Source organism: Rhinolophus sinicus, linkage group LG02, assembly GCF_036562045.2.
Source record: "Rhinolophus sinicus isolate RSC01 linkage group LG02, ASM3656204v1, whole genome shotgun sequence".
Lineage (NCBI taxonomy): Eukaryota > Metazoa > Chordata > Mammalia > Chiroptera > Rhinolophidae > Rhinolophus > Rhinolophus sinicus.
The window spans coordinates 174,299,371-174,321,606 of NC_133752.1; the positions used below are offsets into that span (position 1 = coordinate 174,299,371).

Consider the following 22,236-nt stretch of genomic DNA (forward strand, 5'->3'; position numbering starts at 1 on the left):
TTTTCTTCCATAAGTTTAACTTATCTTCTCAGAAAACTTTTTGCCACAGTTTTTCTAGTGAATTACCCTGGGTATATGGCAAAATAAAAATAACATATTGTCCATATTTACTTAATTAAGCTTTTGATTTCTATTATGCTTTGTAAATGCACACATCGTTCTTTCACACAATATTGAATATTTGTATGGCATACTTCTTGTCCTAATAAAATGGTCAGAAATATCAAATTTTTAAAAAATGAACTAAAACAAATTAAAGCTTGATTGGTTACAGAAACTGATGTCTGGTTTTTTTTAGGTCTCCTTATAGCAAGCAGAAGTTAGATTATTTTCCCTCAATTATGAATAGGCAGCATTAGAAGAAACAGACAATATCCTTACTGCTCCTTAGGTAATAATTATGATTTTAATGATAGTAGCTGGCAACATTTTGAACTTATACTATATGTAAGGCATTTATTTAAGGATAAGCATTATCCCAATTATGCCTCAAAACAATTCACTTCTCAAAATAATTATCTGTCTCTGTTTAATAGCTATAAAATTTAAAGGCATAGATGGTTAAAATAACTTCAAACACAGTTGTACCTGCAAAAAATAAAGCTGAACTAATAAAAGCAAAAGGAATATATTTTTACTAAGAGATGAAACACAAGAGTTCAAAACAAAATAGAACAAAACCAAAAAGAAAACCATGCCAAATGGAATTTTTTTGAAATGTACAATACACATTTTACTTTTAAGAATAGATTTATATGCTTTTTTCTTTTGTATTTCTTTAAATTTACTGGGGTGACATTGGTTAATAAACTTACATAGGTTTTACGAGTACAATTCTATAATACATTATTTATATTGCATTGTGTGTTCACCACCCAAAGTCAGGTATCCATCACCATATATTTGACCCCCTTTACCCTTTTTCCTCTGACAACTACTAAACTGTTGTCTGTGTCTATGAGTTTTTGTCTTGTTGCTTTCAGTTTTCTATCCCACATATGAATGAAATCATATGGTTCGACTTTTCCTGTCTGACTTATTTTGTTTAGCACGATAATCTTAAGATCCATTTATGTTGTTGCAAATGGCAGTATTTCATCTTTTCTGATGGCAGAGTAGTATTCCATTGTGTGTATGTACCACATCTTCATTATCCAGTTATTTATCAAAGGACACTTTGGTTGTTTCACATCTTGGCCACCTTGAATAATGCTGCAATAAACATAGGGGTACATAAATCTTTATGCATAAACGTTTTCCAATTTTTGGGGTAGATATCCAGAAGAGGGATTGCTGACACATACATAAAATGGAATATTACTCAGCCATAAGAAAAGATGAAATACTGCCATTTGCGACAGGATGGTTCTTGAGATTATTATCATGCTAAGCAAAATAAGTCAGAAAAAGGCAAGAATCATATGATTTCCCTCATGTGGGATATAAAATTGAAAGCAACAAACAAGACAAACAAGAAATAACTCATAGGCACAGACAATACTTCTGTGGTTACCAGAGGGTAGGGGGAGGAGGGGAGGTAGAAGAGGGTAAAGGGGATATGGTGATGGAAGGAGATCTGACTTCAGGTGGTGAACACACAATACAATATATGGATGATTATAGAATTGTACACTTGAAGCCTATATAATTTTACTAACAAATGTCACCCGAATAAATTTAATAAAAATTTTCAAAAGTACCGCACTACCTTGATTAATGCAATCTAGGAGTCAACTTTGATATCAGGAACTAATCCAACTTTGTTCTTTAAAAAAAAATTTATTTTGGCAATTTTGGGTACTTTATATTTCCATCTACATTTTCAGACTGGGTTTTCACTCACTGCAAATAGAGCCTGCTGGGATTGGGCAGGAATTGCACTGAGTACATAGATCATCTCTTTACCTAAAAAGACTCTCTTCATTCCAGGTCTTAGTTCAGTTGGTCCTCCTTCCTTGCATGCTCTCTGATTAATTTAAAATATAATTTTGGCAATTTATTCCCCTTATCTTAGTTGTAGGAGGAAATGTTTCGTTTTTCAACCTCTGCATTGTACTCATAAGGGCAAGTTCTCCCAGGTCAACTTTGAATATCAAAAACATGGGTCAAATGAGTAACATTCCTTGGTACCTTCTTGGTCTGTACCAGATAGGCACAATCAAAAGCCCTCTGCACAAATAGTATGCTTACTCCTCTCAAAGATCACCCAAAGAGGGTATCATTATTGTCTGAGTTTTTACTGGTAAGGCAGAGAGTAGTTTTAAAAGAGTCCAAGTCAGAGATGTATGAAGCAGAGAATCTGGGTTTTCTATCCTGGCAGTCCGGCTCTAAGATCCTTCTCTAAAAACAATTATACTATAAAAATTGAAACTTTGAAACCCAAGGGTAGAAGCTGATTTTAACATCTATTAATCCTAAAAAAATTAAATAGTAAAAAAAAATGAATTAAAAATAAAACCAAATATTCATATATGGAAATCTGGAATCTGCAATGGAAAATACAGGTTCTTTTGACATGCCCAAAGAATATTTACAAAATACTGAATATTTTAATTAATATTTAAATATTAAATAGACTCAAAAGGGAAACTTTGTCATGAAAGATATGTTTGATAGTGTTAATAATTGGTAGAAAAGTCTGCATGGGAGAAAAGCAGCATTTAAACCTATATGAACTCCTGATACTAATTTTACATTTTGGAAAGTTTAGGACAATAGTTCCATCCATCAGATGTATGTGTATTTGTGTGATATGTGATGTGATGTGTGTGTGTGTGTTTATAAGCTTGTAGACAATAAAGTTATACATAAGTATTAGTTATCAACAATTAGCTTTTAGTGTGTATTGGCCTTCCTGGAGGTCCCAAGAAAATTTTAGATACCTTTGATAGGAAAAATTTTAATAGTTTCTACATAATTCTGGTATAAAAAGAAAAATAATCCATAGTGATGATCATCCTAGTTATGACCAAGCTCTATGTAATAGTTTAGACATTCACTGTATGTTCTATGTATTGGGTTTTAAAATTTTACTAACAAAAAATTAATGTTGGTGAACACAAATTATGGAGAGGTTAAACAAGGAAAAATAGCAAAACAATATGTCTTTATTTGCATGCTAGCAAATAAGAATTCAGCTTTTACTTCAACATCAGTTTTGAAATCAAGCTCATGGCAGGTACATACACTATATGAATAAGAGTCAATTTGAGCTATAAGGGAATTTTTTTTTTTAATAAAGACAGCACTGAATTCATCTATTAAGCATGGCCTGATGCTTCCCTGATTGACATTGGTCACAGAATTGAAAAGAAAAAAGAACTTTACTGCAAATTTAGAAATCAGCTGCACATAGAACTTAAGGTCGGAATATTAAATGAATCTGAACCAGTGATATTAGATTGGGCCTTTTTTCTTTTCTTTTTAGACACGATGGCTTTACTACCAAACATTTTTACCATCCTAGTAATGACAGGGTTTGTTCTTAGAAATTTTGCCAATGTCTTCATAGCACTGGTGAACTGCATTGACTGGGTCAAGAAATAAAAGATCTCTTCAGCTCATCAAATTCTCACTGCTCTGGCGGTCTCCAGGATAGGTTTGCTCTGGATAATAGTGATAAATTGGTATGCAACTGTGTTTAATCCAGCTTTATACAGTTTAGAAGTAAGAAATATTGTTTGTATTGTCTGGTCAGTAAGCAACCATTTTAGCATCTGGCTTGCTACTAGCCTCAGCATATTTTATTTGCTCAAGATAGCCAATTTCTCTAGCCTTCTTTTTCTTCACCTAAAGTGGAAAGTTAAAAGAGTAATTCTCATGATACTGTTGGGAACTTTGGTCTTCCTGGTTTTTCGTATTGTGGTCATGAGCACAGATGAAACAATGCAGAGGAATGAATATGAAGGAAACATCACTTGGAAGACCAAATTGAGGGACATTGTGCATCTTTCAAATATGACTGAAGTCACACTAACAAATGTCATACCCTTTACTATGTCTCTGACATCTTTTGTGTTGTTAATCTTCTCCCTGTGGAAACATCTCAAGAAGACGCAGTTCAGTGGCAAAGGATCCCAAGATCCCAGCACCAAAGTCCACATCAAAGCCATGCAAACTGTGATCTCCTTTTTCTTGCTTTTTGCTATTTACTTTGTGACTCTAATGGTCTCAGTTTGGAGTTCTAATACTCTGCAGAACAAGCCATTTTTCATGCTTTGCGAGGCTCTTGGAATCTTGTATCCTTCATGCCATTCATTTATCCTGATTTGGGGAAACAAGAAACTAAGACAAGCCTTCCTGTCATTTCTGTGGCAGGTGAAATGCCAGCTGAAAGAAAGGAAATAAGGTGGGCATCAGGTATCTTCTAGCAGAAAACAAACTGACAGAGTCTGTAATATTTTGTACTTCCTACTATTTTTCCTAATGTGTATATAATTGGGTAAGATTTACCTAGAAAATCTTTTACCTAAGCTTATCACAAAAATATGTATGTATGTATGTTTATGAAAAATACAAGAAAGACTATAAGGTTACTATACTATTATTTTCAGGTAAGCAATCTAATTTTACAAAACATTGTAAGAAATTCTTCAGGATTATGAGGCCATGAGTATTTCACATATATCTTGCAATTGAAGAATTTTTGATCTATATTTATGCTTTTTTAGGGACTGATAAATTATGTTAGAAATCATTGCTATTTTCCACTGTACTTAGTATCACACACATACTACAGTGTGCTTAGATTTTATTGTTTGAAATCCAATCTTTTGGGTGATAAGGATATTCAGTTCTAAATCACACACTGAGGATGGATGTTTGGATAGACATTCCATTATGAATTCTTCATGGATAATAGAGCGCAATCAGAATTGTTGCTAAGAAAAGATGCACACAAAAAAAGAGTGACAGACATATTTAGAATTATATATATGCACAATAAGTTGTACTAAATATTATTGTATTTAATATAAGTAGGTGAAAGCTAGAAATAAATCAAGTTCTATGATAGGAATGAGGAAAGAAAAATGACAATGACATTTTTAATATTATGTTTCCATATGCAGTTAAGAAAATCATTTAAAAATTTTTTTTTAATTAAGAAGACCTTTTTTAAAATCAAAAACTCATGTCAAATTATTCAGTTTCCTTAACCACCACGGGGCCACTGAATTGCCAGTCCTCTTCGTCTTGCTACCTAAAAATTTCTTTTAAACGTCAGATAAGAATACTCAAATCTCCTATCTTCAAAGTAAGAATAGTAAAAAATTATGGTTCCTAAATCAATGACCTTTCTGCATATATGAACATGGTATCTATGATGTCTATGTAGTAATTATAAGAAATGTCTTCAAGATATGTTTTATTATAATCTTGTGGAAAATGATGAAATAGAAAGTGTGTTGACATGAATTTGGTAGCAAGTTCTGTTATAAGAATGAAATGTATAACCTTGTTCAACAACTGAATTTACACATCTATATTAATTCTTAGTATTATGAAAATTTAACAACATTATCTAAACCTTAAGATAAATCTATCCCACATCTGATTAATTTATATCTTTTCAATCACGTGCTACCCCAGTAGAATATAACACTGTAATGCACAGATCATGTCGATCCTGTTTCCTGCTGACTCCTCAGGACATAAAAGCCAGCCCATACAACAGTGGGTCAAAATGGTAGTCTAATGACTAAATACATGGATGAATAAACTACATTAGTTCTGGAAAACCAATGAAAACAAAACCCAACATAAAATCTGCAGGTGGCATAGATTTCCTGGTCCTGTTTCTTCATCATTCAAATCCTCTAAGCAAATCTACCATACTCAGTTCCAATTACTGTCTTTGACTGAATAAATGAACTGCTGTCACAAATAGACTCCATACATAAAATGACTCATACACAATCTAAATTTAGTATTTTTTTTTTAACAGTACTGATGTATCTGAGGAGACTTCTCTGTGCAGTTATCCAGGGAATCAGGCTGAACACAAGTTTGCCATCTTGAATATATGGCTTCCAAGATTGCCTTGGAGTCATCTTCATTCCAGACAGCAGAGGGGTCAGGTGCGGGGAAGAAAGGCTTACTGAAGAGTATGCCTGGGGAGGAGATCTATGGTAGGGGAGGAGATCCAAGGTGGAAGAGTAGATAAACTGTGGGCTTCCATCCATGAACACATTAAAATTAAAGCTAAATTATAGAACAATCAACCTGGAGAATCATCTGAAGTCTAGTTGAACTGAAGTTTTGTAACTAAGGATATAAAGAAGAAACCAAATCAAGACTGGTACGAGGGACAGAGACGCAAAATGGCTCAGCCCCAAACCTCTGTGTGGTGGGCAAAAATATCTTGGCCACAGAGGTTCCCCATGGAGGAACAAGGGACCCCAGCCCCACACCCACCTCCCCAGCCCAGAGTACTGGTGCTGGGAAGAGGAGTACTCACAACATCTGGCTGTGAAAAACAGTGGGGATTCTGACTGTCTGGGTAGGATGGAAGGCTGTGGGAAACCCAGACATCCTCTTAAAGGGCCCATGCAGGCACTCACCCTGGTGGAGGGATGGAGACTCTGGGGGCATTGGAGACATATAGGGAGAGACTGAGTTGTGTTACTTTGGGGCAAGGACTGGAGGGACAGTCCCCATTTTCCCAGTGTGGGGTTCTTCTCTCCTGCAATGGGCAGGCACCATCTTTCCTATGTTGAGCCCAAGCCCACAGGCCAAAGCTGAATCTGATTGGCCTGATGAGCTCTGAGGCTCCACTCTGCTGACTCACCAAGACCCTGCCTCGCTTAACTGGCATATCACTGGAGGTTTTATCAGTGACTGAAGCTGACGGGAGCCTGAAGCTGGCAGCAGACCTTGGAGTGTCCTGACTATTTGTGGAGTGACCCCAGACAACGTATGGGTGGCAGCAGTCCTCAGTTCACAGTGTGGCCTCTCCCATATGCCTCCAGGTACAGAATAGGCAGCGACCAACCATGGATCACTTTGTAGTTCCTACCAGGTACTCTTCAGCCAGTCACAGGCAATGGGTGACCTGGGGCTACACCAAAGCCCCCCTACCCCAAGAGGCCCCAGAACCAACATACTTGAGTTTGGCATCAGACCAGAGCAGAGCACCACTCAATTAGCCCCATAAATGGCATACACAAAGAACAGTCTCAACAGGCACCAGAGTCTGCTGTAGCAAATCTCACTCAGTGGGGTAAGCCCCTCCCCCGCACAGCAGCCTATAAGCTGTGGAAGTGGCCAAATCCTACAGATAATCAGCCTGAGGGTCAGTACCACCCACTGATGTGCCAATAGTAATCAAGGCTCAAGTATAACAGGAGAACACACACAACCCACATAAGGGACACTCGTGGAGGACCCAGAGCAGGTGATCAGGGAGACTGCCAGGTCCCCACTGGCCACAATGAGGGAGACATAAGGCCACCCAGCCAAGACTGGGAGACATAGCAGATCTACCTAACACATAGTAACAAACACAGAGAGGCAGCCAAAATGAGGAAACAAAGAAATGCTTCCCAAATGAAAGAACAGGAGAAAACTTCAGAAAAAGAACTAAACGAAATGGAGGCAAACCGTCTACCAGAGACAGAGTTCAAAACAATGGTTATCAGGATGCGCAAGGAACTTAGTCAGAATTTCAATAGAGAGATAGCAAACATAAAAAAGGACATAGAAACCATAAAAAAGAACCAGTATGAAGTGAAGAATACAATAACTGAAATGAAGAAAGCTCTAGAAGGACTCACCAGCTGACTAAATCAAGCAGAGGATTGAATCAGCGATTTGGAAGACAAGGTAGCAGAAGACACCAAATCGGAATAGCAAAAAGAAAAAAGAACTCCAAAAAATGAGGATAGTTTAAGAGACTCTGGGACAACATCAAGTGTAACATCTTCATCATAGTGTACCAGAAGGAGAAGAGAGAAAGCAAGGGTTTGAGAATCCATTTGAAGAAATAATGACTGAAAACTTTCCTAACCTGGTGAAGGAAACAGACATACAAGTCCAGGAAGCATGGAGATTCTCAAACAGGATGAACCCAAACAGGCCTACACCAAGACACATTATAATTAGAATGGCAAAGGTTAAAGACAGAGAAAATTCTAAATGCAGCAAGAGAAAGTCAACTAGTAACTTACAAGAGAGCTCCTATTAGGTTGTCAGCTGACTTCTCACTAGAAACTTTGCAGGCCAGAAGGGATTGGCACAAAATATTCAATGTGATGAAAAGCAAGGACCTACAGCCAAGCTTATTCTACCCAGCAAAGCTGTCATTTAGAATGAAGGACAGAAAAAGAGCTTTTCAGACAAGAAAAAGCTAAAGGAGTTCATCTCCACCGAACCAGCTTACGAGTAATGTTAGAGGGATTTCTTTAAGATGGAAAAGAAAATCGAAATTCTGAATAAAATGGCAATAACTACATATCTATCAACAATTACCTTAAATATAAATGTATTAAATGCTCCACTGAAAAGACACAGGAGGGCTGGATGAAGAAGACAACAAAACACTTACATATTCTGCCTACAAGAGAATCACTTCAGATTGAAAGAAAAATGCAGATGGAAAGTTAAGGGATGGAAAAAGATATTTCATGAAAATGGAAATGAAAAAAACACAAAGAAAGTTGGGGTAGCCATAGTTATACCAGCCAAAATAGATTTTAAAACAAAGGCTATAACAAGGGAAAAAGAGAAGGACCCAGTAATCCCATTTTAGGGTATTTATCTGAAGAAACGCAAATGCTACTTTGAGGGGACATGTGCATCCATATGTTTCACTGCAGCATTGTTTACAATGGCCAAGATGTGGAGACAGCCTGGGTGGCTGTCAATAGAAGAATGGATAAAAAGGAGATAGTACATATATGCAATGGAATATTGTTCGGCCATGAAAGGGAACAGATTCTTGCCCTCTCTGGTGGCATGGATGGACTTGGAGGATACTGCAATGAGTGTAGTGTAAGAGAGAAAGACAGACACAATGTACTTTTCCTTACATATGGAATCTAAAGAACAAAATAAACAAAACAGAAACAAACTCATAGATACAGAGAATATATTAATAGTTACCAGATGGGAGGGGGGTTGAGGGTGAGTGCAAAAAGGGGAAGGGATAAAGCAGTACAAATTTGTTGTTGCACAGTAATCATGGGGACGTAGGGTATAGCATAAGGATTATAGTCAGTAATATTGTAATAACTATGTCTGGTGTCAGATGGTTGCTAGATTTGTTGATGTGATAGATGGGGGGGGGGTTGGAGGCAGCCTTAAAAAGGGATTAAGAAGTACACTCTGGTAGTTACAAAATAGTCATGGGGATGTAAAGTAAAGCATAGGGAATATAGTCAACAATATGGTAAGAACTATGGATAGTGTCAGGTGGATACTACCATGTTTCCCCGAAACTAAGACCAGGTCGTATATTAATTTTTGCTCCAAAAGACGCATTAGGGCTTATGTTCAGGGGATGTCATCCTGAAAAATCATGCTAGGGCTTATTTTCTGGTAAGGTCTTATTTTCGGGGAAATATGGTAGACTAATCGGGGGATCATTTCTTAAATTATACAAACGTCTAACCACTATGTTGTACACATGAAATTAATATAAAATAATATTTAATGTTAACTCTACTTGAAAAATTAAAAAACGGGGGAAAAGGTAAAGTGAATTAATTATAGGTCCAAATTTTCAGGTGTAAAGCAAATAAGTCATGAGGATGTAATATACAGCATAGGGAATATAGTCAATAATATTGTGATAGTGTGGTACAGTGTCAGATGTTTGCTGGACTTATTCTGGTGATCATTTCTTTAGGTATGTAAATGTTGACTAACTATGGTGTACACCTCAAACTAATATTATGTTGGCTATATTTTAATAAAAATATGTTTTAAAACATAAATATAACAAAAACTAATGGAAAAGTAGGAGGGGACTTTGTATCATAAACCTTCTAATTGTACTTTAAAACTTTAAGAAAAAATAATAAAAAGAAAAAATAAATGAAGAATATGCCCAGGGACATTTTTTGGGGGGAAGGACCTGTAAATGATGCCCATAATTTTCACTCACAACACATTGTTCAGATTCAGTCACATTGCCACAAACAGCTATTAAAGGAGGCTGAAAATATAGTCACTCTATCGCCCCAAAAGAAGATGAAAACATATGTTGGAGGGCACTTAGTAGCATTTCAATTGGAATAGCCAATAAGTTATTGCAAAACAAAAGAAGTTCCTCTGTTTAGAAGAATGCCATAGCTTGTTCTTATCACTTTGGTAATTTGACACACCTTTACATCAATTTGTTTCTCTATTTCCTCATAAGTTCTAAATAATTCAAGTTTAATTGATTCTGCATTGCAGCATTTGTAGCCTCATGTATATTCCCAGTATACTCCACTTATAACTTCTGTGTTAGTTTCCACAATATCACATACTAATTATCTTTAGTAATTTGTTGTAGGACATGGCTGTGCTCTTTGAACCAGAAATAACTGTAATAAATTATTTCTATAAATAAAATTTTATCAACAAAAATACTTGATAGGTAAAAGGATCTTATTGATGAGTAACAAATAATGACTGAATAACAAAGATTTTCTCTAACCGTTTCTATTCAAAATTTAAAATAGTTACATTTAAATGTATGGATCAGGAAGATGAAAGTACAAATTAGTGGAAAATAATCTCTCTTATATTTGCATGTTTGCGTATTTGACTTCATCCTGTCAGTGGCACAAATGGAAATTTGCAGCTGGTTCCAGGATAAGTGGATATCATTACTCTGGAAATTATGTAGTAGCTACTGTATATAATACGATAGGTATTCGTGAAACTTTGTGTCTCTTAACAGAACTGTTTGGTTTAGAACTCGAATTACAATATAAGTAGAACTATATTTTTGTGAAGCTCTCTCCAACTAGATCACATGGCAGAATTTTGGTTGCCCTTTCTGGAATTATGAGGAAAACATTTACAGAAAGCATCATAAATGGATTTCCATCTGCAACTGTTTAACTACAAAGCTGTCAGTGAGACTCAACGTTAGAAATATTTTTATAAAAATGTTATTTGGAATGAGGGTCTCCTTGATGGTTGTGGCAACAGGAGAACTCATCTTTGGAATTCTGGGAAATGGGTTCATTGGACTGGTAAACTGCATCGAATGGGCCAAGAATGGGAAGGTCTCCTCAGCCGATTTAATCCTCACTGGTTTGGCTGTGTCCAGAATCATTCAACTGTGGGTAATACTATTGGATGTATTTATAATGGGGTTATTTCCACATCTGTATGCTACCACTAATCTAGCAAAAGTGGTGACTCTTCTTTGGACACTAACTAATCACTTAACTACTTGGTTTGCCACCTGCCTAAGCATTTTCTACTTCCTTAAGATAGCCAATTTCTCCCACTTCTTTTTTATCTGGCTGAAGTGGAGAGTGAACGGAGGGGTTCTTGGGCTTTTCCTGGGGTCTTTCTTCCTGTTGCTTATTAACCTCTTAATACAGAATACTGTTAGTGAGTGGTGGATGAATATCTACGGAGCATCTGAAAGAAACATGACTTTGCATTTAGATGTAAATACAATTTTCTATCTTAAAATTCTTTTTCTTAGCTTGACCTATGTTATCCCCTTTCTCCTGTCGCTAATCTCTTTGCTTCTTCTATTTCTGTCCTTGGTGAGACACACCAAGAACTTACAGCTCAACCTGACAGGGAGGGACTCTAGCACAGAGGCTCACAGAAGGGCCATGAAAATGGTGACAAGCTTCCTCCTCCTCTTCATCATTTATAATATTTCCATTCTACTAGCAAATGGGGTCTCCATTAAGGTACAGCAGTATCAGGTCGTGATGCTTTTCTTGGTGATTTCAACTATCTTTCCCTCAGGCCACTCATTTATTCTAATTTGGGGAAATAGCAAGCTAAGACAAATCGCCTGGAGACTACTGCGGCATTTTAAATTCTTTGAGAGAAACAAAACTTTTAGGTTCATAGACATAATTTGAAAGAACTTTTGTATTCTACGGGACAATACCTTAATAGAAAATGTTGTATGTTCATTTTCAATTTCAACATTTTTTCGTTAGTCCTTCTAGGTTTTTTTTTGAATTTATGAATTGTATTTAATGTAAAATTTTTAAAAAATACAGATTATTTCTTTTTTTTTATTAGTCTCAGGTGTACAAAAAAAGTAATAGTTAGACATTTACAGACCTCACAAAGTGATAACCCCTTCCCCCCAATCTACTACCCCTCTGACATCGTATATAGGTGTTACAATCCCACTGACTATACTCCCTATGCTGTATTCCACATCCCAAGACAATGGAGCTTGTGAACTTGTTGCAATGATGTTACTAACATTCTTTGATATCAGAGGGATTATTCATTATGAATTTGTACCAACTGGACAAACAGTTAAACAAGTTTATTATTTGGAAGTGCTGAAAAGGCTGCGTGAAACAGACGAAACGATCTGAACTTTTCACCAACAATTCATGGCTCTTGCATCACGACAATGCACCAGCTCACACGGCACTGTCTGCGAGGGAGTTTTTAGATAGTAAACAAATAACTGTATTGGAACACCCTCCCTACTCACCTGATCTGGTCCCCAATGACTTCTTTCTTTACCCGAAGATAAAGGAAATATTGAAAGGAAGCAAGACATTTTGATGACATTCAGGACATCAAAGGGTAATATGACAACAGCTCTGGTGGCCATTCCAGAAAAAGAGTTCCAGAATTGCTTTGAAGGGTGGACTAGGCACTGGTGTCGGTGCATAGCTTCCCAAGGGGAGTCCTTCGAAAGTGACTGTAGTGATCTTCAACAATGAGGTATGTAGCACTTTTTCTAGGATGAGTTTGTGAATTTAATTGTCTGGCCTCGTGTATATATATGTGTGTGTGTGTGTGTGTGTGTGTGTGTGTGTGTGTGTGTGTGTCTGTGTTATAATTGACAATCAATATTATTCAGCTCGAGCTTCAGGTGCACAGCACAGTAGGTCACCCCTCTACACAGTCCATGAAGTGGTCTCCCCTTTTAGGTTTTGTTAAACAGAACTAACATGCCTCTAAGTAATTATATTTTCTCAAAGTGATCTGACATAATATTGAATTAAAAGAAATATCTCTGCTATAATAACACTTGCTGGTAACAAGAGAATATTTGAGACATGAAGAAGAAAGGTTATAAAACTATATAATGGAACATCAATAAACATACAAAAATGTGATATGAATAAATGAATATGAAATTACAGACACATAAAGGGAAAAAAGTAACACAAACTTGTCCAACTAAAGATAAATTTGAAATTAGAAGAGAAAAATATTGTGAAATGTTAAAGTATAATACAAGTGTAATAATACTTTGTATAAATATAAAAATGTAAATATTAGTCTGATGTTTCTAATTTTGGAAAGGGTCTGATGATGCAGTGGGAATTTTCTACATTATTCATAGGATTGGGAATTGATAAAACAACTCTGTGTAACGTTATGGCATTATGTGTTTAAGGTGAAGATGTATATCCTAAGACCCATTAATTGTACTCCTATTTTTTATACTAGAGAATCTTTGGTCTATGTGCACCAGGATGTACATGTAAAAATGTGCATGCTACTATTGTTCTTAATAGCTAAAATTGGGAAGTCATACGAATGCCCATCAATCATAAAATGAAGAAGGAAATTATGCATACTGACACAACAGGGTACCATACAAAAATGAAAAAGAACAAATTAGATCTATAAATTTCTTAGTCCCTGTGTATAGAAACGAGATATAGACATAGAAAGGCAAATTTGTTAAGACATAATACATATTCAGTGTAATGTTTTGATATGTTTGTGTATTGTAGGGGTACTTTGACTACTGTAATAAAATAACCCAGATTTAATCACAGTAGCTGGGATGCAAATAAACAGGTGGGAGAATTTTTCTTGCTAATGATGCTATTAAAATGCAAAAGAAAGTTTATATGCTCTATTTTTACATGCAGGACGTGTACATGTCCATATGAAAATGCTATAAAAGCAAAGTACTCTTTCAGTTCACTTTTGCCATAATTTTTAGAATGTAGTGAAAGAAAGATGGTAAATAAATCATGAGAAATATTTTGTTTTTAAGTTACTCTTGATGAAGTTTTAGGTGAAGTTGTTCTTTCAAGCTAGCCCTGATGCTGAGAATAATGTAAGTAGCATAAGTCAGTCCATAAAGAAGAGAAGATTGGTAGTGTTCTCCTATCACAGTGAACTCCACCACTCCGAAAACTGAATGAAGAAATAGCTATGTTAGTCTCCCACAGTTAAAGAGATTTCTCATTTAGCTGCCATCATCATCATCATCATCATCATCATCATCATCATCATCATCATCTCAATCTCATTAATGATTTATATTTCCAATGTTTACACAAATAAGTTGGACAATGTCCAAGTAATTTCTTAAAGATCATTATGGGTAACTTACCTTAGTATATAGCAAAGTTCAAGTCAAGCTGACTACATTTATAAAAGGAGTGTTCTTTAGTTTTACATGTATTACTAGAGCAAATTATTTATGGATGATCTTAAAATCACAGCGTTAAGGCACAGAGCTCTATTTCTAACATTAGAAGTAGAGTAAATATAAAAGAACTACTGAAAAAATAAGTCATGGAATAGGATACTGTCCCTATGATTGAAATGTTATATTTTGGTTCTTTGAATTATATTTTGAGGTCAAGTTCTGCTCCTTAACTTTCCCCATAATGAGAGCTCGCGGTGGTGACCTAGAAATAGACAGACTGCCACCCAAGAAAAATGAGTCATGTTACATTCATTACCAGTTTCTTTCACCTTAGTGGAATGTGACTAGACCATGATTTTATCTACTCTGTGACCACGGTTTGGGAAAAGAAGGGAATTGTCATCATTTTCTTGTTAACACTAATAAAAATTTAAAAAGCGTTCTGTAAGCTCTTGGTGTTATGACTGTTTGATTCAGTTTCCCCATAGAAGATGATTTATAGGAGAAGTACAACAGACTGTTTCTAACATAAATCATAGGCCATGGTAATACAAAGAGACTCCCAAAGGGATTTCTATATTCCAGACGTATTCTTTCTAACCTCCATCATGGTGTCCAATTTCCCCTTTGCAGTCAAGAACAATTACCCCAGCCAGCACAGTATCTCCCTTCTTTGCGTCCTGAGTTAAAGGTATGTGGAGTCCAAAGTGGTTGGGTGGCGGTCTTAACTTCCAGTTCAACGGAATCATTGTTGTGTCTCCTGGTAGAAGCATTCCTCCCTTTGTAAAATAATCTCCAGGCCAGCAGAACATCAGGTCGTGGGAACAGGAAACAGAAATTTTGCTATTGGGTTATTAGGGGTAAGAGTGAGTGTTGACACTCTCATTTCCACCTCTTGATTCATGCACCTGTGAATCCTGGCAACTGGAGAAACAGCACCATGCAAGAGGTGCCAAAAAAATGTATACACATGACTTGTATTCATCTTTTGTTATTGGTATATGTTGAGTATTACAATTTTAATACAGTTTTTTTCTTTTCTTCAAATGTGTATACATTTTTTTTGGCACCCTCTGAATATTGGATGCTGATTCCGAGCATACATATCTTTCTGGAGAATCCTGCTCTCGTTCTGCAAGATAGTGCCACCTACATGGCGCTGTAACTGAGTCTTCAAAAGGCCATTCCACCTTTCTGTCAAGTCAGGTACTTCAGGATGCTGGGGGTCTTGGTAAGATCAGTGAATTCAGTGAGCATGGGCCCACTGCCACACTTCCCTTGTTGTGAAGTCAGTTCCTTGGTAGTGGATAAGGCTTTCTGTAAATGCATGGGTGTTAGTTTTGGAAGAAGTATGCAGGGAAAGCAAATCCATATCCAGAATAAGCATCTGTTCCAGTAAGAACAAAACTTTGCCTTCTCCATGATGAAAGCAGTCCCATGTAATCAACCTGCCACCAGGGAACTGGCTTATCACCTCTGAGAATGGTGCCATATCTGGAATTCAGGGTTGGTCTCTGATACTGGAAGATTGGGCATTCAGCAGTAGTCATAGCCAAATCGGCCTTTGTGCTTGGAAATTCATGTTGCTGAGCCTATGCATAATCTTTTTTCCTGCCACTTTGATCACGTTATTCATGAGCCCGTTGGGTGATGGCAGGGGTGGTTGGGGAAAGAGGACAGAACAGGTCTTATCCACTTGTTTATTAAAATTCTCCTCTGCTGAAGTCACTCTTAGGTGAACATTCACATGGGACACCAATAATCTCTGCAATTTTTGCCCATTCAGAGAGGTATGTCCACATACCTCTTTCTCAAATTCCTTTGTCACTAATTTTACAGTCATGTTCCTTCCAAGTCCCTGACCATGCAGCCAAACCATTGGCTGCAGTCCATGAGTCGGTATGTAATTGCACGTCTGTCCACTTCTCCTTCCAAGTAAAGTGAACAACCAGGTTCGATCGTCAAAATTCTGCCCACGAGGAGGATTTCCCTTCACCACTGTCCTTTGGGGATGTCCCAGAAAGGGGCTGTAGTGCTGTAGCTGTCCACTTGTGGATGTCACCTGCATATCGTGCAGAACCATCTGTAAACCAGGCCCGAGTCTCCTTCTCCTCTGTCAAACTATAATAAGGAACTCTCCATCAGGCCATAGGTGCAGCTGGGAGAGAAAAGGCGGTGCAGTAGGAGTCACAGGTCCAGCTCACACTAACGGGGAGGAAATTATACAGGAGGTGAACATCAGGGAGCAGTAATCATTGGGACCACTGTAGGGTCTGTAAACCAAATCACAGCTGCCGCAAAATGAATGATATATTGGCAGTGCACAAACCAGAACCAGAACCAACTTGGCCAACATTCAGAAACAAATCAAAACACAGGTTTAAGAAAGAAAAGAGAAACACAGAGGGGAAAACAACAGATGGTAAGTCCAGTTCCATAACTCTGACTTTCCATCTGGGGTCAGATTCCTTCTACTTGAAGAGCACCGTTTAGAATTTCCATCAGTGAAGTCTTGCTAAGATTTTGTTAGCCTAAAAAGGTTGATTTGCCCTCATTTTAAAGTTTTTATTTATTTTACTTAATTTTAAATTCACTTTAATGAAGGACAATTTACATGTAGGGAAATGTTCTCACTTTAATGTATAATTTGATGAGATTTAACAATGTATACACCCTTGAAATATTAATCAAAATCAAGATATAGAATAATTTTGTCATCCCAAAATGTATTTTATGCTCTTTTGCAGTTAGATTTCAGACAACCACTTTTGTGCTGTCTTAGTTTTGCCTTTTAGGAGTTAATATAAATGAAATCATATTTTTTCATAAAGAGTATGTACTCTTTTTTTGTCTTGCTTTTTTTCAATCATCATAATTTTTTGAGACTAATTCACACTGCTGTGTATCTGAGTAGTTAATTTCTTTTACTGCTGAGCAGTACTTCATTGTATGAATATTCCACAATTTGTTAGTTTGTATTCCTCTTTCTGTATATTTACATTATTTCCAGTTTTGGGCTCCAGTGAATAAAGCTACTATTAACATTCTTCTGCAAGTCTTGCTGTGGACATGTGTTTTATTTATCTTGGGTAATTAACCACACAAGAGTGAAATAGTAGGAAATATGTGTGTTTCGCTGTATCAGAAACTATGAAACGATTCTCCAAAATGGCTGTATTCTTTTGCACTCATAGCAGAAATTTCCAGTTGCTTCATATCATTTCCAAAATCTGGCATGGTCAATTTTAGCATTCTAGTGGGCTTGAAGTGGTATTTCATTGTAATTTTCATTTTCATTTTCTTTATGTGTAACGATATTCAGTATCTTTTTATTAATGTATTATATTTTCTTTTGTTAAAGGTGTGTGAAATATTTTCCTTACCTTCCTTAAATTGAGATGTATGTTTTCTTAGTATAGAGTGGAAGGAGTGTTTAGTGTACACGATACATAAAAAGATAGTCATTTGTTTATATAGATGTATTATATATATGTATCCTGATGAAAGTAATATGAATGCATTGTTGCTACATTAGTATAATGTGATTTTTGTACTTAAAAGACGTATTGAAAAGCAGAGGTGTTAAGATGCCCTAGTTGTGTACGTTCACGAAAAACCTCTTCTGTACTAGTCAAGCAGCTTTTAGTGAGTCTCATCAATGGTTTTAAACCTACAGGGCGCTCATGGCAGGATTAACTTTTGGGAACATTGAAATCGCTTCATATGATGATCCTCAATTTTATACATATAGCTCCCATTCCATGGAAAACATTTTCATTTTCTTGATAGTGTCTTTTCATGAAGGTTAATTTATTACTTTCTTTTTTGTTTAGGGGTTTGTGTCCTAGCTAAGCAACTCAAAGTTATAAAAACATCAGTTTTTCAGAAGGTTTATTATTTTATATGTTATATTTAGTTCCATGATCACCTCAAACTAGTTTTTTTGTATGATGTGAGATAAGGGTTGAAGTTCATTTTTCCGTACTGTCATTCAGCTTCCCAGCATCAATTTTTGAAGAGAATGTATTTCCCATTGAATTGTTTTGGTTCCTTTGTTGAAAATGATCTCACCATACATGTGTGAGTCTATCACTAGACACTCTGTTCTAGCCATTGATCTATCTGCAAGAGCAAACAATAGTCCCACAGATTGACTTAATTACTGTAGCTGTTCGTTCTTACAATCAGATATGTATTTCACGTATGTATTTTCTATTTTGATGTATCTAGTTTATTAATTTTAAAATTTTATGCATTATGCTGCTGGTAGAGTATCACTGTAACCCAAGTATACAAAAGTTTTCTCCTATATTTTACTCTAAAAGTTTTATTGATTTATCTCTTCCATTTAAATCTAGGGTCAATTTAAGTTTTGTTGCATATGGAATGAAATAAGGGTCTAAATTCAATTTATGCATGTGGATGTCCAATTTTCCCAGCATCACTTGTAAAAAACAAAAAAAAAAAAACCCAGACAGATCATTTCCCCATTAATCAACATAGTACCTTTTTAAAAATCATTTGACGATGATGATTTGAATTTCTGAACTTCAATTGTGGTTCATGGTTGCAGAGTTCTACTCTTGTATGAGTACTAGACTATCTTGATTAATGTAGCTTTGTGGCAACCTTTGAAATCAGGAACTGTAGTACTCCAACTTTGTTATTTAAAAAAAATTATTTTGGCTATTCTGAGTGCTTTGTATTTCCATACACATTTTAGGAATATTTTTCAGTTTCTGTAAAATAGTCTTCTGGGATTTGATAGGGATTGCATTGAATATATAGATTATCTCTTCATCTAAAAAGACTCCCCTCTTACCTGGATTTTAGTTCATTGGTCCTCCTTCCTAACACAGCTCTGTGATGCATTTGAAAGAATTTTGACAATTTATTACCCTTACTCTAGTTGTTGCAGGAGGAAATCTTTCCTTTTTCAACTGCTACATTGTACTCATAAGTGGAAATTCTCCCTGGTTAACTCTGAAGTATCAAACAACACAGGATCTAATGCACAACAATCCTGGATGCCTGCTTGGTCTGTCCCAGACAAGCACATTGAGAGCACTCTGCACAGATAGTACACTTACTCCTCACAAAGACCACCCAAACAGGATAATATTATCATCTGCATTATACTGAGGCAGAGAGTAATTTTAAAAGAGTCTGAGCAGAAACATATGAAGCAGAGAATCTGGATTTTCCTTCCTAGCAGTACTGCTCTAAGATCCTCCTCTAAAAACAATTATAATATAAAAACTGCATAAAATCCAAGGGTAAGGGCTGATTTTAACATTTATTAATCTTAAAAATATTAAGGAGTCAGAAGTGAATTAAACAGAGAAATATAAAACTGAATATTCACATACAGGGAAGTCTAGACTCTACACTGGAAATCACATGTTCTTTAGAAGTTTCTGAGGATTTAAACCTAGATGACCTCCTGGAGACATTTTCCATTTCTGAAATTATGGGACGGTAATTATTTTCATCCATGACGTGTGTGTGTGTGTGTGTGTGTGTGTGTGTGTGTGTGTTAATAACTTTATAAATAATGAAATTATACTGAAATGTTAGTTATCAGGAGCTAACCCTGAATGAATATTGGCCTTCCTGGGATTCCCAAGAAAAGCTGCTTTAATAGGAAAAACTTGGATTCTTGCTACATAAATCTGACTAAAAACAAAAATCCATAGTGATGATGATTCTATCTATGACCAAGCTTCATCTAATAATTTACCCTTCACTGTACAGTCAGTGTACTAGGTTTTCAAATTATACTAATGAAAAACTTGAACACAAAGTATGGAGAGGTTAAACAAAGAACATTGCACAACAATGAAATAGAATAGTGTCTTTATTTGCATGTTAGCAAATGAGAATTCAGCTTTCACTTCAACATCTGTTATGAAACATTCCAGCTTACACTAGGACATAAAGTATACGAACAGGACTTAGTTTGAGCTGTTAGGGGAATAACAATGTTTTTCATAAAGACATCACTGAAGTCCTTCATTACCTTATTCTGGAAATTTCCTGCTTGACATCCCGTCACAGAATTTAATGGAGACAAGAATTTTATGACTTTCAAGATCAGCCATACGTAGGACTTAAGTTGCAGAATATTAAAGGAATCATGACCAAAGATATTAAACTTAGCATTTTTTATTTCTAGACATGGTAAGTTTACTACAGATCATTCTTTCCATCTTAGTAGTAGCAGAATTTGTTCTTGGAAATTTTGCCAATATCTTCATAGCACTGGTGAACTGCATTGACTGGGTCAAGAGACAAAAGATCTCCTTAGCTCATCAAATTCTCACTGCTCTGGCGGTCTCCAGGATAGGCTTGCTCTGGATAATAGTGATAAATTGGTTTGCAATTGTGTTTAATCCACCTTTTTATAGTTTTGAAGTAAGAATTGTTATTTATATGGCCTGGACGATAAGCAACCATTTTAGCATCTGGCTTGCTACTAGCCTCAGCATATTTTATTTGCTCAAGATAGCCAATTTCTCAAGCCTTCTTTTTCTTCAACTGAAGTGGAAAGTTAAAAGAGTAATTCTCATGATACTGTTGGGAACTTTCGTCTTCTTGGTTTTTCAGCTTGCAGTGATGAGTGTAGAAGGATACATGGCGATGACTGAATATGAAGGAAACATCACTTGGAAGACCAAATTGAGGGACATCATGCAATTTGCAGATAGGACTTTATTCACGCTAGGAAACGTGATACCCTTTACTACGTCCCTGACATCTTTTGTGCTGTTAATCTTCTCCCTGTGGAAACATCTCAAGAAGATGCAGCTCAGTGGCAAAGGATCCCGAGATCCCAGCACCAAGGTCCACATAAGAGCCATGCAAACTGTGATCTCCTTTCTCTTGCTTTTTGCTATTTACATCCTGGCTTCAATCATCTCAACTTGGAGTTTTTGTAGTCTGCAGTATGAACCAACCTTCCTGTGGGGTCAGGTCTTTGCAGCTCTCTATCCTTCAGGCCATTCATTTATCGTGATTTGGGGAAACAAGAAGCTGAAACAGGACTTTCTCTCACTTTTGTGGCAGGTAAGGTGCTGACTGAAAGAATGGAAACCTTCAACATCATAGATCAATAAAATGGGCATCATTTTGTTCGAGCAGAAAACAAAGTTAGGGAGACTTTAGCATTTTATACTTTCTAATGTTTTTTTTCCATAGTGTATGTAACTGGATAATTTTCAAATGTTTGCCTAGAAATGTCTTATCTAAACTTACCACATAAAAGTATATGCACATGTGTATGTATGAAAAATATAATAAAAATTAGAAATAACATACTCAACCAATTTTTTCAGATATCAATCTAATTATACAAAATATTGTGAGAAATTCCTCAGTATATGAAGCCATGTATATTTCCACATACATAGTCTATGTTATCATGTTCCAAATGAGAAATTTATGATGTACAGTTATGCATTTTTAAGAACTGACAATTTACTTGAGGAAATCATTGTTATTTTTTATTGTCAATTGTACCACAGTATGTTTTGATTAGCGTCAGGACCTTTGATGTTTTGTATGTAAGGATATTCAATTCTAAATCACAAATTGAGGATAGATGTTTGAGATAGATTTTATTCAATCATAAATTCTTACTTCATGGGTAATAGCTGGCAATCAGAACTTTTGTTAAGAAAGGTGTACAC

The 22,236-nt window shown here is 36.0% G+C and overlaps 3 protein-coding genes across 3 annotated transcripts; all 3 read left to right on the forward strand.

Annotated features, from left to right (window-relative positions):
* The first annotated feature begins 3,432 nt into the window (after positions 1 to 3,432).
* On the forward strand, positions 3,433 to 5,263 carry LOC109454250 (putative taste receptor type 2 member 33). The gene is given in 1 exon segment (XM_019744703.2): positions 3,433 to 5,263. A coding segment is annotated over 1 exon segment (915 nt). The 3' UTR covers positions 4,348 to 5,263.
* A 5,860-nt stretch (positions 5,264 to 11,123) lies between these two features.
* LOC109454236 (taste receptor type 2 member 42) lies at positions 11,124 to 12,041 on the forward strand. The gene has a single exon (XM_019744686.2). The coding sequence runs from the start codon at positions 11,124 to 11,126 to the stop codon at positions 12,039 to 12,041; it is 918 nt and encodes a 305-aa protein (XP_019600245.2).
* An 8,684-nt stretch (positions 12,042 to 20,725) lies between these two features.
* LOC109454255 (taste receptor type 2 member 46) lies at positions 20,726 to 21,695 on the forward strand. The gene has a single exon (XM_019744707.2). It carries the CDS (start codon positions 20,726 to 20,728, stop codon positions 21,623 to 21,625), a length of 900 nt encoding a protein of 299 aa, XP_019600266.2. The 3' UTR covers positions 21,626 to 21,695.
* The last annotated feature ends 541 nt before the right edge of the window (positions 21,696 to 22,236 follow it).